Source organism: Nestor notabilis, unplaced genomic scaffold (assembly GCF_000696875.1).
Source record: "Nestor notabilis isolate BGI_N333 unplaced genomic scaffold, ASM69687v1 scaffold6536, whole genome shotgun sequence".
NCBI lineage: Eukaryota > Metazoa > Chordata > Aves > Psittaciformes > Psittacidae > Nestor > Nestor notabilis.
The window spans coordinates 1-18557 of record NW_009932282.1 but is presented as its reverse complement, the minus strand read 5'-3'; the positions used below and the strand labels follow the sequence as shown (position 1 = coordinate 18557).

The 18557-nt window shown below is 37.9% G+C and overlaps 1 protein-coding gene across 1 annotated transcript in view; it reads right to left on the bottom strand.

Moving 5' to 3' along the window:
- GPR180 (G protein-coupled receptor 180) overlaps nucleotides 1-16295 on the bottom strand; it is a gene marked incomplete at its 5' end in the record, with an annotated part of 19231 nt that extends 2936 nt beyond the window's left edge. The window contains 5 exons of the mRNA XM_010016311.1: nucleotides 5758-5915; nucleotides 9056-9105; nucleotides 9309-9489; nucleotides 12769-12963; nucleotides 16112-16295. Coding sequence (XP_010014613.1) covers nucleotides 5758-5915; nucleotides 9056-9105; nucleotides 9309-9489; nucleotides 12769-12963; nucleotides 16112-16295 — 768 coding nt within the window. The remainder of the gene's footprint in view (nucleotides 1-5757; nucleotides 5916-9055; nucleotides 9106-9308; nucleotides 9490-12768; nucleotides 12964-16111) is intronic.
- Nucleotides 16296-18557: the final 2262 nt, after the last annotated feature.

Below are 18557 nucleotides of genomic sequence, written 5' to 3'. Positions count from 1 at the left end.
GCAGGAAGCCCACTGAAATGATTCCACAGAGCTACAGGGAGGTGTCTCCTTCCACTTGGGATCCACAACCTGTAAAGCTTGTTTCAAAGGCAGGCGACTACGCCTTTTCTTTCAAAATCCTAACAGGATTCACTTTTCTTTTCAAAGATGGGGAAGTAAGAGGGTGGTGCTGCTGCCCCTTTTATACAATAGCCTAAAGGCTCAAGCATTCACCCAGGTTGAACTTGGATCTCCCACAATTCCCTTCTTTGCCTAAAGGATATCCAGCTCACATCTCCCACCTCCTTGGAGAGTGCCGCAACTGCCAGGCTATAGGCTGTTCTTGGGTGGGCCACTCTCCACCCCTTCTATTGAAGCTGTGCCATTGTGGAGAAAAGAATTCAACACTAGCTAGGTCAAAAAGGTGAGTGAGCCTGACTCTGCAAGCCAGCAGCTCAGAAACCTCTGAGGGTCCAGGATAGGGAGCAGCACAGGTTCCAAATACTGTCCAAATCTGGACAAATGCTCTAGCCAACAGATAACTACAGAAAAGAAAGTAATCCTACTTAACTTTCAGCACTGTACCCATCTGCTGCAGAACCCAATTTTGTAGGAGCACTGAGAGAAAGAGTATTGATAGATTCTCTAATGAAAACCAGACTAAGAAGTGCCTAACCTTATGAATCTTAGTTGAGTAGGAGGCAGGTGCGTACTTGTTGCATAGAAAATGGGTCTTGCCGAAGAGTATCTTTTTAAGACTTTGGGAATGTTAACGTTATAAATTAGAATACCCATAAAGTTTAGACTCTCCCAGCATCATGTAGCACTGAATGGCATTTTACAACTTGAATATACACTGGAATCCAGTCTACCTACTACACACATCTAACCTGCACTTAGGTTACAGGTGCCTAATGAAGCAGACTTTCTGAAGAAAGGTAGGCAAATTTGATTTATGAGTGAGGTAGCTCTGAAGGCCTTCAGAAGCAGACACTGTATGCCTCAATTTAGAAATCTAAATTAGTCAAATTCCTTTCTGAACACATTCAAAGGTGCTCTCACTATATTAACTACATAAAGACAAAAAGGTTACTGATATTAACTTAAAAAAAAAAAAAAAAATGTAGTCCACCTGTGCCTTCCAAAGGTGGGTGGCCTTGACTCTCATCAGTCAAAACAGGATCATTTTTGCTTAGAATATCCTCAAGAGTACTCCCACTTTTCCCTTCCCTTACCTAGGCCATGATATGGGCAAGCATGACTGCTGTCATTTCAGTCACTCCTCAACCACCTGGATAGAGAATAAAAGGATGGGAGAGGGACAGACCTGATCACTAGTAAACAATCTGACCAACAGGCTTCAAATGTTCCCACCATAACTCTCTATTTCTGACTAACTCTAAGCAAACATCTTCAAATGATCACATTACTTGACTGAGAAATCTGTCAAGGAATAAAACTGCAGTAAGATTAAATGGCTCCTGAAACCCTGAAATACAGTGCAGTATTTAGTAAAATTGTGTCTACAGCACTAGTTTTGGCATGAAATTGATGAATTCCTATCACAGAAGTTATTTCAGTATAGGTAGAACATGCTCAGGCAACAAACAAGGGTTCTACCAGTTACACAAAAGAACTTTGTAAGCTGTGTTACACTTCAGTCTTGTACAGAGCATTTTCCGTTTTGATGTTTACACTTCCCTGGACTGGACACACACTGTCTGAGACAATAAAGAACAGAGCTCATGAGGGCTTGAATTTTCCTTAACCTGCACCAATAGTAACAACAATGAAGGAAGCCACTTTCATGAGAAGATGACAAAGAGCTGGAGTAAAGGAATCATGAGAACAAAGTCCAAATCCTCATGGGAAAATAGTGTCTGATGGCAGGGTATGCTCTGGACTAGCCGCTTACACAGTGTAAGCTGTGTAAACAACATAGGAATCAGTTGATCAAAGACTGTGTATAGTAACAGCAATGTAAGATCACAGAAGTCCAGCTTCCTTCAGTTTCATTAGACTATTTCAAAATAAGCAGAAGGCAGAGACATTAGAGGCAGAGACAGAACCATCCATGCAAGACACCAGAAACTCAGACAAGGTGAACATGTGTCACTGCTCTTATTATGAGCTGGAACGGTGCTCCCCTGAGAAAAGGGGGATCCTATAAAAAAGAATTCTCTGCTGTGAAGTGCTTGTAAGTTACAATGGATTGAGCAATTTGTTCTCAATGAAGGAAGAACTTTCATAGCCAAGCATGATCTCAAAGTCCAAATCTCTTTAATTTGCTATGCCTGAGAAACTAAGGTCAGTAAGTATTGAAGTCCCTTATCTTGAACACGTAAAGGCATGTATCACTTCACTTAGCTGCAATATCAGGAACATGCTGAAAAAACACCCACACAGCAACCTGCTGAAGTGGATATCAGGGACATTTTTTTGCTGGCACTGAGCAGAACTACATCTGAGCTCTGAGAAGAAATGAAGGGGGGAATTCTAATTGTTATCCTGAAGAACAACTCTGCTTGGGCTGGATGTGCTAGGTAGCTGAAGAGCTAATTCACACTAGCTATGTCCAACATTAAAGTCACTACTTCTTCGTAAAGGAGAATGATCATCTCCTTGTTTATATAACACTGTTCAAAATGCCTGACTGTACCTGCACATACTTCTGACCTATGTCGGTTCACAGTGGACACCAACCACTGGCCAGCATTGGTCTTCCTCTTCAAATGCTAGAAGAATGTTTGCCACGGACATCATCATGATGTTCCAGATATACAAGTTGAACCTCCACATTCATACAATGAAGAACCAGACACTTCCTTTTTGTCATGAGTAAACAATTACAGTAGAACTCCTCCTTGCCTTTGCTATGCCAACACTGACTTTATGGCAAGCCAAGATAACATACCAATCTCCAGTAAAGGCAGGTTCTCATGGGACAGATCAGCTCTGAGACATGAGGAGAAGTGGTAAGCAAAAGGGAAATCAAAAGTAGCAGCTAGGCATAGTGGATTAACTAGCTGCTTCTAACTGTACCTAGTCCTTGGGTATCTGATGTCATGCAATACCAGTGTAGTAAATTGGCTGAGATGTAAAGTCAGAGGTAGAGCTCTTTCTGAACACACTTCTGGGGTGTACCTAAGAACCCCTGTGAAGTGTGATGTCTAATGCGGCAAGATTCTATGTCATTTTGGTCGGGTTCGAAGTGATCAGCTATCTTTCCAGAATCATTGCCTCTACTATGATCAGCCCTGAATGCTGAAACGGTTCAGGTCTATGTGATGGGAAAGGACTGCCATCAAGAAAGTTTTGAACAAGGTTTGTATCTCAGTGGCAGTGTGGAATCTCTAATGAATTCAGAGAGGCCTGGGAAGCTTTTGTTCCGAAGCTGAAATAAAGAACAAGTTAAGGCAAAGGGATATGCTGAATGGGAGACGTGTCCTCCTTTGCAGCTGCAAAGACCACAAGAGATTTGCTGACTCCACCTGTTGAAGTGGAGTCCTCCACACCTCTACAGTGTAGGCTGTGTCCACCCTACTCTGATGGTAACCTGTAAACACAGCCTGGGAAATTGCTGTTGTTTCTGAAAGAACAAAAAGAAAGAATTCACAGCATTGGAACAAAGAGGAGGAATAAACCTTGAAAATTTGCTGAGTAATTGCAACTAGTAGCAAGCAAACAGGGTCAGACAGTTTGCCAGTCAAAATGCAGTTTAAGTTGAAGAATAACGTATTTTCCCAGGCTGTCCACTTGCTTGAGATGAGGACATGTAGTGAACGACAATAAAACTAACATGGTTCAGTCTTCCTCTGCTGCATTAGGGTAATACATGTGGCTTCCAGTACCCTCCACTGCAAGTCCTCAGAACATCTCTGACCATCCACGTAAGTCCGCCCAACCTCTGGCATGGGAGCAAACTGGCTCTCCCATGAAAATTTCTGGGAAAGAGGAGGATAGAAAGGAGACCGTTCTAGGTTTTAGTCATTAGAAGTGCTATAGCAGGTCCAACACCCACATCAACCTAGAGAGACCAGTGAACAACAAGATAATCCAGAGAACAAAGGCTTGAGCTCACCAACTTTGATAGAGGCAGTGTGGTCTGGAACCTGCTCCCCTCAGCTCAACAGCTGCATTCTGTACTAAGGAGAAGAAATCCAGCGGAAGGTGTATTTTATATGTACTGAACTGAAGATGGAGAGTATCTTCTCCAGAAGGAGCAGGGATAGTCTTGGTGTCAGGGAACTTTTGCTGCAGACAGTAGACGCTGAGATGGGTGTGCAAAACCACACAGATAATGACATACTCCAAAATCCATTTTCTGTTCCTACAAGACTCCTTCCAAACCTGACATTCCCAACAGTACCAGGAGATGTGGTAGAACTGTGCCTTTGTGGAGAAAAGCAAAATAGCCAATGCTCCAGCAGTGCTCAAAAAGCCAACACAAATGTGTAATGAGTCAGCACTGGGGGAAGCAGCATAGACATATGATACCTTCCCCAATTTTTACCACAAGTAACAACCAAAAAAAGATCAAGCTGATGATACTGTGTCCTTTCTGCATGTAGTAAAAAGAAAACAACAACAACAAAAACCCCTTTTCAGTCTCAAGTGACAAACTACTAACACACCCATATATGTACAAGTGAAGAGGCATGAATAAAATTGTACACTTCAGAAGTCTTCTTTACTATCAGCATGTAAAATTTCTGGCGCTAGATGGGTGTCAAAGTTAGGTGGAATGAACCCACCTTTAAAATTCAACAGTCCCATTGACCTTAATAGCCTTTGGTTTATATTCTTAATTAGCAAGAAATATCAGCTCCCAGCTACTTTTAATGTTTTAGCAGTCCACTTAGTTTGGAAGCAGCACTAATTACAGATACTACTCAAATGACACAAAATCTTCAATATAATCTCTTCCTCATTACTGTCTCCAGCTTCTCCCTGCTCTTCTCTTTCTCAATGGCTTTCAGATTCTCTTGCCTTTATGCTGTGATTTAAAAAAATTTGTTTACAAAAGGCACCACCAGGGTTGCATGATTTCCATTACAATTTACTTTTAAGTTACTGGTTTACTTGACTTTCTAATTCATACTAATGGAAAATACTTGAATGAAATTATGTGTCAGACAATTTGTATATTTGCAAGACCAATCATGCACATGAACCTTTCAAGAATTCCCTTATATTGATTGCAAAGACCATTAGACATCCTATTTGAGTGGTTCTAAGATGAGGCCGCTGAGGATTTCAAATTGTGTTGTGACAGAAGAAATTTCTGACAGCAGCTTTTTTCATCTTTCCTCTCATGCTGCTTGTTGTTATCCCCCACAATGTAGTTCACAACCCCTCAGTTGTATTGATTACAACTATTTATAGGACCACATTGTAAATCAGATCAGCAAAATGACTGTGCTGAAATCTCGCTCTCTTTTTGTGTGTGTGTGTGTGCAAATCTAGATCATTCACTGATCTGGTTTACAGCATAATGCTACAAACAATTGGCACAACCAGGAGTTTGAAAAACTGTGGGAACTTCTTAAGTGGTTTTACTACTGAACAAAAACATACTGTGGAGCTACACCTTAAATCGTTCAAGTAAAGAGAAGGTGTTGTTACTTATTAGACATACTGGGTGCACATTATGCTGTGGGTTTTTTTCCAGTCTTGATACTCCCTCCCTCATAAATATTGAAATTAGTTCGTTCATGGTTCTGTCATACTTAATAGCAGCTGTATTTTTCAGTCTAAGAACAAATATAAAACACAAACCTGTGTAATGACAACTACTACAGCAATGCCAGTAGATGCTGGAGTGGAATCCCACTGAAGAGGTCTGCCATGAGATTTCTTCATTCTGCCTATTGTCCAACCCATACACAGACTCAACAATAAATATAGCATTTGTATCTGTGAGACTATGTCACACACTATTGAAAACAAAAGAAAAATAGAGAGTCACAACAAAAATAAAGTTTTTTTGCAAAGCAAAAAGAATGTTCTATATACTCACAAATGAAGGATAGACATTTATGCCTCTCTATCACCTTTAGTCATAATTTTAATGGTAGTTTGACTAGATGAAATTGTTTTGCAATAAAATGTGGATATTTTGAGTAGTTTCCAGTGATGAAACGGATCACTATCAGCTTTCCCCTAGTTATGATGCTGTTCTGCAACAACACAGACACAGTGTCAACATCCTTCCAAGTCCCACTCTTTGGTCAAAGATGTCTTGGCTCAGGAGTCCATCTGCATAAATATACTTATAAATGCTAAAGAACTAAAATCATATGTATGTTAATCACACTTGCAAATATAAAACATGATGAAATGAACTCCTTTTTTTTCTCTGAAAACCTTTTGTTCGAAAGTCAGATAGTTGCACTGTACTTTAAATTAATGGCACCGTATCTTAAGGATGCAGTAGCTTGCAATAGAAAGCACAAATATGCAGGACAAATTCCACTCTGAGATATTTAAAGGGGAAAATATAATGAATAGCCCTAACACAAACTTCATTTGGAGCAAAATCTTGCCTGTATTTCATTTTATTAAATGCAAATGACCTTTACCTCATTTTGCTGTGTCCATTTTTTTCCTTTGTTTGGGAACAATTAACACATACACCATAAAGTTGCATTCTTAATCAGCGTCTCAAACCTGCGTTTGAAGCTGTATCTGAATACAGAAAACTTCAAGCTAGAATATATTAAAAGCCTTTACTTGTTAGCCTCCCTGAAGTACTACTGATGGTAGAAAGAACTGAAGATTCTTTCTGGGTGGTTGTTAGCTTTAGACCTGATAAGATGGACTGTATTATTAAAGATTAATGTACTTCCACATTTACTAAAAATACTGGCACAGAAATGTCCCTGTACAGAGATTAATATGCACACAAGGGAAGTATGTCAAATGAAGATCAGCTACAGTATTTCCCTGACAGTAACACTAGCAAAATATAGATATAAACCAGAATTCAACATGTTATTCCTGAGATGTATTTGGTATTCTCACAGTTTGTATGCTTAAATGCTTCTTAATGTATTACAGCACTTTTGCTGTTTAAGCAATGTCAAGAGCTTTTTGTAAATATGAGCTTGTTCATTCTTTATAAAACGAAGTGGTACTGATTTTGGACAAAATGATCTTGAAATTATTTTACAATGCTAGCTATGGAAACAGTACTCACTAAAAAAATTAGTTACATGAACCCAAGGCATGCCAGACAAGTGTCACAAATCCAAGCTAGAGAAATGACTGAGCAAATCTGGATGTTTCAGAGAGCATTTTGTTTCTGTCACTCCTTAAGATAACTTGCTCTGCAAGATACAGCCAGACGTTATCTCTTAATCATATCTTGGATATAGATACTGCTCAGCTTCAGGGTAGCAACAATTCAAGTGGATTCCTAGACAAAATGGTATAAGACAAAAATTCAGCACCAGCTTCAATCTTCGACATCCCATACACCTTGCCAGAAAGTAAGAAGGTTGAAAGAAATATCTAAAGTTACAATAATCCTATGATATCCAGGGTCAATGTAAAGTCACATGCTACTGAGCTGACACCATAGTTGTCCAATTTCATCACAATTCATCTTTTTTGACTATTCAACAGACATTGACTTTCACATTCCAATCTTACAAAAAATTGAAAGAGCATTATTTGTGATGCTTTTGAGTACCAGCTTTACTTGTGTGTAATTGCTTAGGACAGTATCTGAACAGGTTTCTAGAAAGCAATTCTGGCACCACTGCAATCAACAGAAATTCTACCATTTATTTCTAACTTGGATTTCTGTTCTAATATAGGAAAAATGCTAGCACCTTCCACCTTCAAACTACACTTCTTCCTACCAGCTATACTTAGAATTGTAATTGACACTGAAGCTTTCCACATTTCTATTACCTCACCTCTTCTACTGGTTAGGGAACCACAAACCTTAAAAACAGTAAGAATATCTAAATTTCAGCTATTGATTAAAAAAATATATTATTTTATTCTCAATAAACTTTGCTTCAAGCAAATAAGAGTGGGCTCTTCACTACAACACACACAGAGAAAATCTAATGGACAGCTACCCTTTCTGAAGTTCTGGCTGGGTAGTTAACATTGGTTTTCTCACTGTGGAGGAGTTATGCCTACCTCCGTATTCTCTATTTAATTTCATTTCAGAAGACAAGAAGGAAAGTTTAATAATACAGTTGCTGGACAGCCTTCAAGGAGCTGCTAACTCAAATCGTTAAAACAAGAAAGAGGCAATTACTGTGGTGCCAAGTGCCATCAAGAGGCTGTTAATTCCAACTGCAAGCTTCTAAATGAACTCTAAGGGAAATACTTTCCTATATAGGCTGTTACGCTCCAATGCTATCTCATTACCACAGTACTACTTTCTTGAGGTTCTTCAAGCCAATCAAAAGGCTTAGAAAGACCCCCCCAGTGCTTCGAAGGTGAACTACAGAAAAAAAACCAACCCAACAAAACCCCCTCCAACAGTGTTTAACCCTGAAGAACACAGCAGGTGTAAATTAGTGCATTTCGGGAAGGGATGTTACAGGAATTAAGTTCCAATAAGAACTCAGAATATTTATACAGAGCAGAGAAAAATATTTTGTTAATGTCAATTCTTTATATAAGCATTTTTTGCATCACAGTAGTCATATCACTTGTGTTGCAAAAGGCTGATGTTTTTTGTTATAATCAATGTTAAATTTGCTAATGAAATGACATGCAAATTTCACAAAACCCTTCAAGGTACCAAAACATTTACTCATGTGATAGGCACTTATTTCAGTGTCTGTAGGAAGGAATCTTCAGACAAGAAAATACTTAAAAAAATCCTAAACAGTATCAGAATTGTATAACTTTAAATACAGTTACCATAAACAGAACAAAACCTGTTTTTCAGAAGAGCAACTTCTAGTACTTAAAACTAAAATTAAATTAAATTTAAAAATTTAATTAAAAAATCTGGTGCTACTGTACAGTCCAATACTGGCATTTCCTAATGCATTATACAGATTAATGTGTAGGAGTGTGTAAAAAAATAGTAGACAGGCATACTCACATTCTGACAGACTTCCCATAAAAGGTACTCCTATTCCATCTTTGGAATAGCTGATAAAAGAATAAAAAGATTACATTTTTAGGTGAGTCTTACACGCATGTTCTCTCTTAAAACTACATTTAGGCAATGATGTAGTTCTAAAATGTCAGTCCTATGTTTTGCCACAATTGACACAGAAGAGATCATGTACTGATCTTTACAACACAATGTTCTTCAAGTCTTAAGACTTGAAAGCAAAAATAAACAAAGATACCTTGAGAAATGCAGGTAGTTGGCAAAAGCTGAACCAGCCTGCAACAGTAATGCAACTGTCAACACCTTTAATACAGTATGCATAGGTCCACGCTTCTTAAGTGTTTGCCATAGGGACTGCGCATATATGCAAGCAGTTATGAAGTATGCTAGGACAAGCAGGAAAAAGAATTCATGTAAACCTGTGAGGGGGAAAAAAAAAAAGAAAGAAATATAGGTTAGTTTTTGTAAAGAAATGTTGCTGCTAGCAGTAAATAACTAAAAATATGTTGTATGAAGTGGCACACAGCTTCTTGATAAACAGAAAATTATTGTAGCTCATTTGATCAGTCAGAAACATATTTATTAAAGGACTCACTTTTAGCTCTTTCCCCTGCCCCCCTTCAATTTTTAAAGGCATAATCTGAGGAGAGAAACCCAGAAAAGACTTCTGTTGAATCTATTTAACCACTGGGTGTCACTCTTCCTCCACATAAAATAGTAAGTCCAAGTAGCACTGTGGACCAAGACAAAAAACTTTCAGATAAAGAAAAATGGGAAGAAAAATAGCACACAGAGTAAGTTAATAGAATGGACTTTTTTTTTCTTTTTTTTCCAATTTGAAAAAATGCCTCAAGTTTTTGATACTATTTATAAATCAGAAGTCCTCTAACTTTTAGTCTAGAAGTAGTCTGCTAAAATGCTTCCCTGAAGACCTGTATCCTGGCAATCTTTTTTATTGTCTGGAAGCTTTGGAATCCATCATATGAGCTCCCAAAGGGTCAAAGCAAGTGAGCTACAAGCAAAACCAGGTAAACAGATGTTTCACACAGAAAATTTACGTTTTCCTTCCCCAGCCTTCCTTGAAATCAAGTGGTGCCCACAAACTCAGATTCTGAACAATGTTTTTCCTCCAGCAACAAAATAACTGTTAGTAACTTCCAACCAGCTCCACACAGTTTGGAAACAGAACAATTACACAAATGTCAATATCTAAGTTGAAAAACATTAGAACTGGGTAAGTTCTGAATAGTTGCTAGTACTATAACTTCTATGGCTAAAACGAATTATTTTGGACATACTTATAGTGAAATGAGAGAAAAAGAGCATAGGGTAATATAGACTCCTAAAAAAAAAAAAACCAAAAGCAAACAAAAGGGCCACTCTGTTTCTCTTGTATACCTACCCAAAAGCATGATTTATGGATGACAAAAAAATGCATTATAGATCAAATCTGTTATTCTTTCTTTCACTTTTTATCTTTCTCCTTCAAAAGACACCCACTGAAGTTGGCAAGGATTCTGTAGATAAGCTATTTGTCACTATGATGAATGGGTACACATGGAAAACTCTAAGAAAATGAACTAGCTTTTAATAAACATTTAGGATAGAAAGCTCCTTCCAACCAAAGACAGATTGTGGATGATTTGCTTGAGACCAAAAGGATTTAAGAGAAAGTTGCACTGAAATACAACCATAAAAAGCATAGAAGGGTAATTTTCAACCTGTCTTTTTTAAGTTTCCTGACTTTCAAGTAACCTAGAGTTGACAGAGAAAATAAAACATATGTACCTTAATTTGAAATACCTAGCTTCATCTTCAAAATGCTGTCTACCTTGTCAACTTCCCTTAGAAATACTAGCTTCCAGTGGTAGCATGTCTTATGTAAAAAACCCACTACCATGTAAAATGATAAAAGATTACTTGCCAGAGATCAGAACCCAGGCCTCTTCTCTCTCAAAGCAAACATCTCAGTAGGTTACAGTCTCAACTTCTTTCCTATACTTTCCTTAAAGTCCATTTGAGATCTCCTGTGTCAGGCCACACATCTTCAGTGGAAGATGAACTAACTAGAACCATCTGTAACTACGCAGTTCTTAGTTGCCCGAATGAAAGAACAAAGAAATTAAGCTGGATCTTCTGATACCCTAATGTTCTAAGCTGCACACCTCTCTGGAAAAATGACAAATATTATTCCCTAGAAATGCATTAAAAAAACCAAAACCAAAACAAAAAAATACCCCAAAACCAACAACAAAACCAAAACAAACAAACAAAAAAAACCACCAAAAAACCCAGCAAAACAACAAACCAAACCAAACAGGAAAAGAGAGAAAGAGACACAAAATTCTCCTCAGTTCTTTGTAAGTAGACATGAGCACATAACCTCAGGATTTATGGCAGCGATGCAAGTTTTAATTCTGAATAAACAGAGGTATTCCTCTGCAACTGTGGAAGAGATGTTATGTACAGCTCACTCCATTTCCTACTTGTTATATCTAAATACGTGCATCTAATGCATTTACTCAGCATGCAAGCTGTTAAGTTCTGCTTCGAAGTGCTCAAAATCTGCCTACAAAATTGATATAGAGCTGAGATACCTCTCTAGGAGGTCTGTACACCACTTTTAGGAGCCACACAATGTCTTATAGCTGCTTTGCCTCTTGATTTAGCAAACGAATGCTACTACTGTTTTTTGAGAAACAGTAAATTAACCTTACCAGTTCTGGATACAAATTCACTAAATAAAACCTGCCAATTAAGTTCGTAGATTAAGAAGCACAGTTAAGAAGTTAAAGAGACAGGTAAGTCAATTTATAAGCCTTGAAAAATGAACGATTAACCGTGCTAATTTCTTACAGATTCTGCTAAATGTTTCAGGGAATATATTCTTCCCTCCTGAAAGGGAGCTGCCTTTGACCAAGAATAAGAGCAGGGCATATGATTTTGAGTATAGCAATTATGCTCATTCTGGGTATGTAGGTTAAATTTGCATATGAAGGCAGACTAAACCTCTGGGAGTCTTCCCTTACAAGAGACCTAGGTTAGTGACAGGTTGATGAGGCCTCCCAGAGCAGTGCAACTAAGCACTGTAATGAAGCAGACATCAGGTTGCTTCAGACTGCCCAAACCATACAATTTTATATGCTTTTCTCTCACTGCTGTCTTGAGCCACTTCTAAGAATTTTTTCCTTGCATGCATAAAGATTTAAAATTGCATTTCTTAAATAAAATAAAATCAAGACTGACAAATACTTAATCTGCAGACTGTGACAAAGATACTTAAAGACCTAAACACTGAACTGAAATTGTACTGGCAAAATGTTTCATTGTGCATGTATTCATGTTGCACAGAATAAAACTTTAGACAGCTGAGGCATTTAATGAGCTCAATAAAACCAAGGATTAAATTCACATTCAAGTGGAAACTTATAACTCCAACACAGGAAAAATACCTATGAGCAATGATAGCTAACACTAACTTTCCTTGTGCATCTGTAGTTCCAGTTAGGCAAGTTTTGGAAAGTCAGTCTAGAGAGTTTTCTGGAATGCCAGAAAACAAAGTTTACTCTCCATGAGAAAGCAGAGTATGAAATTACTACTATCCATTCCCCACATTTCTGCAAGCACAGTAAGTACTCATTTGTTTGGGTGATCAAACCCTTAACTTACAAATCTAATTTTAAGAAAAAAAATCTTACCAGATTCCCCTGCGCTAAAGTGATCTAATGGATTGCCTTCTGCATCTGGGTTTAGTAAGACCATTTCAAACTGAATATCCTCGGATTCAGAATAATTCTCCTCGCAGGTAAACTTGTCTACATAAAACACATACCATGTTTCCGGATAAGGAATCTGGGACACTGTCAGATTTTGCTCTGTGTGGTTCACAGTCACTTTGGAAGAAAACAAACAAAAATAGGATTAAATACTTGATTAGTTTGTTTTTTTAGAAAAGTCATCTTTGAACAAAGATAAAATTTAAATCCACATCATGATACACAAGTTATAAACAACATACAGTAACAAACAGTCTTTGCTTTGAAGGCTAGCCATAACACCAGAGATCAGATTTGCAACTTCATCTTTTGTTTCAAATGGGTGGAGACAAGGGTTGGTAAGGATATGTGCTGCATTCCACCTCTCAGCTTTTAGGTTCACTGGCAGGGCTCACTTCTGCCACAAGACAGTAACTGCAAACTGTCTCCTACTCTTCGCACATTTCTGTCCCCTACTACAGTTCCAATAGGACTAGCTGCTGATACCTCTGCAGTATGAAAAATACCTTTGTGAAACTTACTCTGTTCTGCTTTCAAAGATACTTAGAGCACCGAAGAGGAACAGCCATGCGTGAGCTCAGTAAACAACAGTGTGCATGCATTAAGGGTGCAAATTGGCATATTTTACAGCATCTTCCCAAGACCGTAATAGACTGAATTTCAATTGACAGCTAAGGGCTGAGGCCAGTGTTTAATCAAACTGCGTATTTCAAAACAGATTATATTTAAAATCAACTATGTAAGAGTCTGAAGTTTCATCTACTCACTGATCTTACCACTATTTTTCCTAAAAGCAACTATTAACCAAGAACAATCTCTCCAAAATAAACATTTCCTGTAAATGAAATCTGCAGCTATGTATGTTGGGGTGAAACTGCAAGAACTGCAAATACTATTACAGTGATTACTGCACTCAAGAACTGATCAGTTCAACCGTAAATGAAAGCCATCTCTCTAGAAGAAATAACAATATAATGACTAGACAATGGCTAAGGATGAGGAATAATCTACAAAACAAGCTATTTCTGCTTTTTACACAAAGGCCTTTCCAAATGAAAACGTATACATGAACCAACCCTTAGGAAACTTGTTATGCCCAAATATTTTGTCGACAAAATTTAGAACGAACTCCTAACTTGAAGCCTACCTGTGAAAAACATTTATGTAATTTAAATAAACTTGTTTCAACTTCAGTAGTTATTTTCTGTTATTTAAAGGTGTGAACTCATAAACGTTAGGATCCAGTAAGAAACGTACTACACGTTTCTTTGTAGCAATAGTCATGAAGTACAAACTTGGACACAACACAAACCAGAAAAAGAAGTGTGTTCTAACACAGGCAATTTGTCTTGTGCAGGTTTGACTTATGCAGGTAACAGTAAGTACGCATTCCATTTTGGAGCTATATATCTTATCAATCAGATATACAAAGTGAAACAGCTCCCTTCAAAACAACCAAGATTTTGGATTTCATATGATGCTTAATCCAAATGAAAGAGAAACTGCAGCTGACTCGCCATCTCAGCTGAGTTCTGACACAGTTATTTGCATCAAGCCTAAAGATCACACAGAGCGTGTTTTATCAGTTCTCCATTAAATCTGCAAGCAAACTCACAGGAAATGAAGATAAAATAAAAATGTAATTGATTTTGCTCAATATCCACAAACAGATCCAACTCACCCTGTGGTCACATGACTCAAACACAGTAGAAAACAGCGATACACCACTGGGACAGACAGGAGTGAGGACCAACTGCTAGTCATTTCAGCACTTCATGTTCAGCTCAGACCAACAGTAAGGGAGCTGTATCCTTAGAAGTGACATCTGTGTAAGATTTCACTGTGACAGTGTTCCAGGAGATCAATTTGTTACTCTAGGGATTCTGGCCGCACAGAGAAAATGTATTCTTAAAAGAAGCTGTATTCATTTAAGATATATTTGAATGAAGTTTCTAATGTTAATTTAATTTCTTAGAGGAAAATTTATGCTTTAAGTGGGTTTCATAACATTACGATCAATAAGTGGTAGAAAAATTATTTCAGTATGTTTGTCTTCCAGTTACATAACCGGATGCTTCAGGTTTTTACTGTTCTTTTACATTTAGATGGACACTCAAGCTTTATCCTGATTAGCTCATCTTTGATACTGTATTAAAAATTTTCTAACACGTTTTGTACACCAAAGCGTGACAGGTTTGTGCCTTCATGAAAATGAAAATACAATTTAATTTTTGTTTTCTCATCTTTGAAAAATGCCATTTCCATGGAACTGGGGAACAAGAGCCTCCTGACAAATGAGAAATGTTCCTTCATAAACAACAGAGTAACAAGATAACCTGCATATTCTGTACTGGTATAATTCGCAGCTCAAATATTAAAAACATTTGAATGTGAGATTCAATGATGAATACCAAATTAAAATATTAAAGGGTGAAAGAACATTAGATGATAATACAGGCAAGATATAAAGTAAGGCAGCAAAACCCAGATTAATTTTTGCAGGTAACAATACCGACAAAAAAAAAAAAAAAAAAAAAGAACCTCCGGAAAACTAATGATTATAAGGTTGTAAAAGAAAATCTTTGCAGGTGCAAAATTACACCCTTTGACTCTGTACTTGGGCTACATACTCCCACCTTACAAGCATTCACTTCAGAAGTTTATAGTTAACTGCAGCAGGCTGCCTCTAATTTTATTCATTCCACTGCAATAAAAGCTGCAACTCAAATTGTACATTTATTTGACTGTCCCAAATATTTAGATTCCCAAGTTCTTCAGTTTCATGTTACAATGGTATTCTTTGGAAATTCTTTCAAATACTCAACATTACCTTTTTTATGGTAAAGTTTGAGGCTAAAAAAAAAAGACTTTTACTCCAGGCAAAGTTAAAATCTCTGTACTGAATGAGTAATGAAAACTTCAGCCAAACATGTACCCTGAGTTGTGTACAAGTGAGAGCATGAGGCTAGAACTGCTCATAAAGTTTGGCTGTTTGAACTGAAGTCATTATTTGTCAAGGATTGTTCATTTTCCAGCAGTAAACTAAATCATAACTTGCAAACAAAGTCTTCTGAAGTGATGCAAACAAAGCAATTTTACTTCCTTGTAATAATTCTTAATTACACAAGGACGAAGTCCTGCTTTTACTTAAGTTGATGCAAAGTCCAAATTCACTGAAGTAAATATTCTAAATGCATGGATAACTTCACAGGGTTCTAAATACACAGATAATTTAATTAGTAAGGAGAAAAAAGTAGCAACTCACTTGTCAGCTGAGCTTTGGAGAACTTCTCTGTACAGCTCTGATCTTCGATGTCATTCTGCAGCTTCTGCCATTCCTGTGCTTGAAACAGGTGAAGTCTAGCTGCTTTTGTCACAGCTACTGCTACGTTCTTGATTCTGACACACAGAACAGCATGGTCACCTTGATATTTAAAAAATAAAATCAACTAATCTGCCTTGATGTCAGTTACAGACAGAAAGCTAGTGTGGCATAGTTTTTTTATAAGTAGCAGCACTAAAGCTTCATTTTATTTCCTAAACTTTTGCCACTACTTTCCATAAAATTCTTCAAACTCTTTCAGAAAAACAATTTCTATACATGACTTACACAATCCTGCATGCACAATTCTCTGTGATGGTACTTAAACAAACCTTCACCCTAACCCAAATGTCAGTAGCCTTCTCTACTAAAACAGCCTTCCCCACCCGCCCTTTTTTAACACAGAATTTCAGATCTTTTTTTTTTTTTTTACTTCCACCCCAAATTTTATTTTCTCAAGTTCAAGTAACGACAGCGCCTCAACCAGTTCCAACAACTGGTTCAAAGTCTAGTGTTTTATGACTTTAGCAGCATGATTATGAGCATCATAAAATAGCTCTTGAATCTAATACCAGAAGAACTTATGTAAATGGGTCTTCATATTATGGAGCGATTAGAGCTAAAATACTTAATTGTAGATGACAGACATCAAACTGATACAAAGAAAATCAAACTTCAAAAGTGTTCTCTAATGTGTCAGTCTACCTATAGGCTGCATCTTGGCCTCGAGAAATACTTTTGCCATTTTAGTATTAGCTTACTTGACACAATTTATTTTGTCTGGGTAATTCCACAATCCTCAAACTTATTTTGATAAATTCTTTCATTATATATTGCCATATACTTCTTTAATGTAACAGTATCCTAAATTAAAAGAGGATTTAATGAAGAAAAACCACCTAACCTAGGCACCAGCTGGATGTGAGTCAATGGACTACTACCAGCTTTAAATAAGGCTTTGCCAGGAATATCTGCTTGTTCAGAAGCAGCTGCAAGACAGCAGTCCTGCAATAAAACCTCAAAAAAGGTGATCTTCTGGGATCTGTAAAATGCTATATGGACTACAGTTTACCTAAGCTGTTAATAAAAGATTTTCAAAACTTAACATAAGGCTCTTAAAAAAGGACCATGTGGCTTCACTAAGACCCCAAATACAGAGTTGTAGAATAAATTATATCTGAACACCTAAACCACTCATCTTGAACCTTAACATTCTTTTCTCAGATTTAAGCAGTGCTCTTTTCTTTAGATCTATTTAGAGCGTTTCTACAATTATCTTCTAGGACAGCAATAATCAACTGTTTTCAAGTCACTCCCCAAGCTATCCCCACCTTATCTATTATCTCTCATTCAGCGCTGGAAGGTCACATTCCAACTCTTATGCCTTATGTCACATTTTCCTTCATCCCACTGGATTTTGTTTCTTGCAAACATTTTTGTTTTCCTCTCACAGCACTCCTCCAGCCTGGGAAGAAGCCTATTATCTTCATGGTTTTCTTCTGAAGCATCCCACAGACTTTTCATATAATCATAGAATCAACTAGGTTGGAAAAGACCTTTAAGATCATCAAGTCCAACCATTACCCCAGGACTGCCAAGTCCACCACTAAACCATGCCACTGAGGGCCTCATCTACACATATCTACATCTACACTTCCAGGGACGGTGATTCCACCACTGCCCTGAGCAGCCTGTTCCAGTGCCTGAGCGCCCTCTCTCTGAAGACATTTTTCCTAATATCCAATCTAAACCTCCCCCGGTGCAGCTTGAGGCCTCTCCTCTTGCCCTATCGCTTGTTACTTAGGAGAAGAGACCAACCCCACCTTACTACAACCTCCATTCAGGCAGTTGTACAGAGCAATAAGGTTCCCCTCTGAGCCTTCTCTTCTCCAGACCAAACACCCCAATTCCCTCAGCTTTTCCTCATAGGACTTATTCTCCAGACCCTTCATCGACTTCCTGTGCCATGAAGTTAAATAATAGTCTACGCTACTGAAATGCTGAGCATGTAGGAAAAGCATGCTGACCAGCACAGCTTTGTCGTACATGGCACTCACTAAGCTCGCATCTATTCTGCAAAGTAAACCTTCTGTAGCATAAAGTCAATTCCAACCTGTATTTAAGGCCATTCTAACAGGACTCTAGCCCACTGCTAGGCCTCTTAGAACTAACAGTCAAGAATTATTACTAACGAGGAGTTACTAACACAGGGAAGAAAAGTCATCTGGAATAGATCTGGCCAGAATTTACGCCCTGGTGCACGGTGACACTAGAAACACCCAGTGAAGTGGAACAGCCACGTGCAGGGTCCGGCACAGCTCTCGCTTGGTGGAGTTCCAGGGGGGGAAGGAGGAGAGACGCATGTCAAAGTTGAAACGCCCGAGCGCTC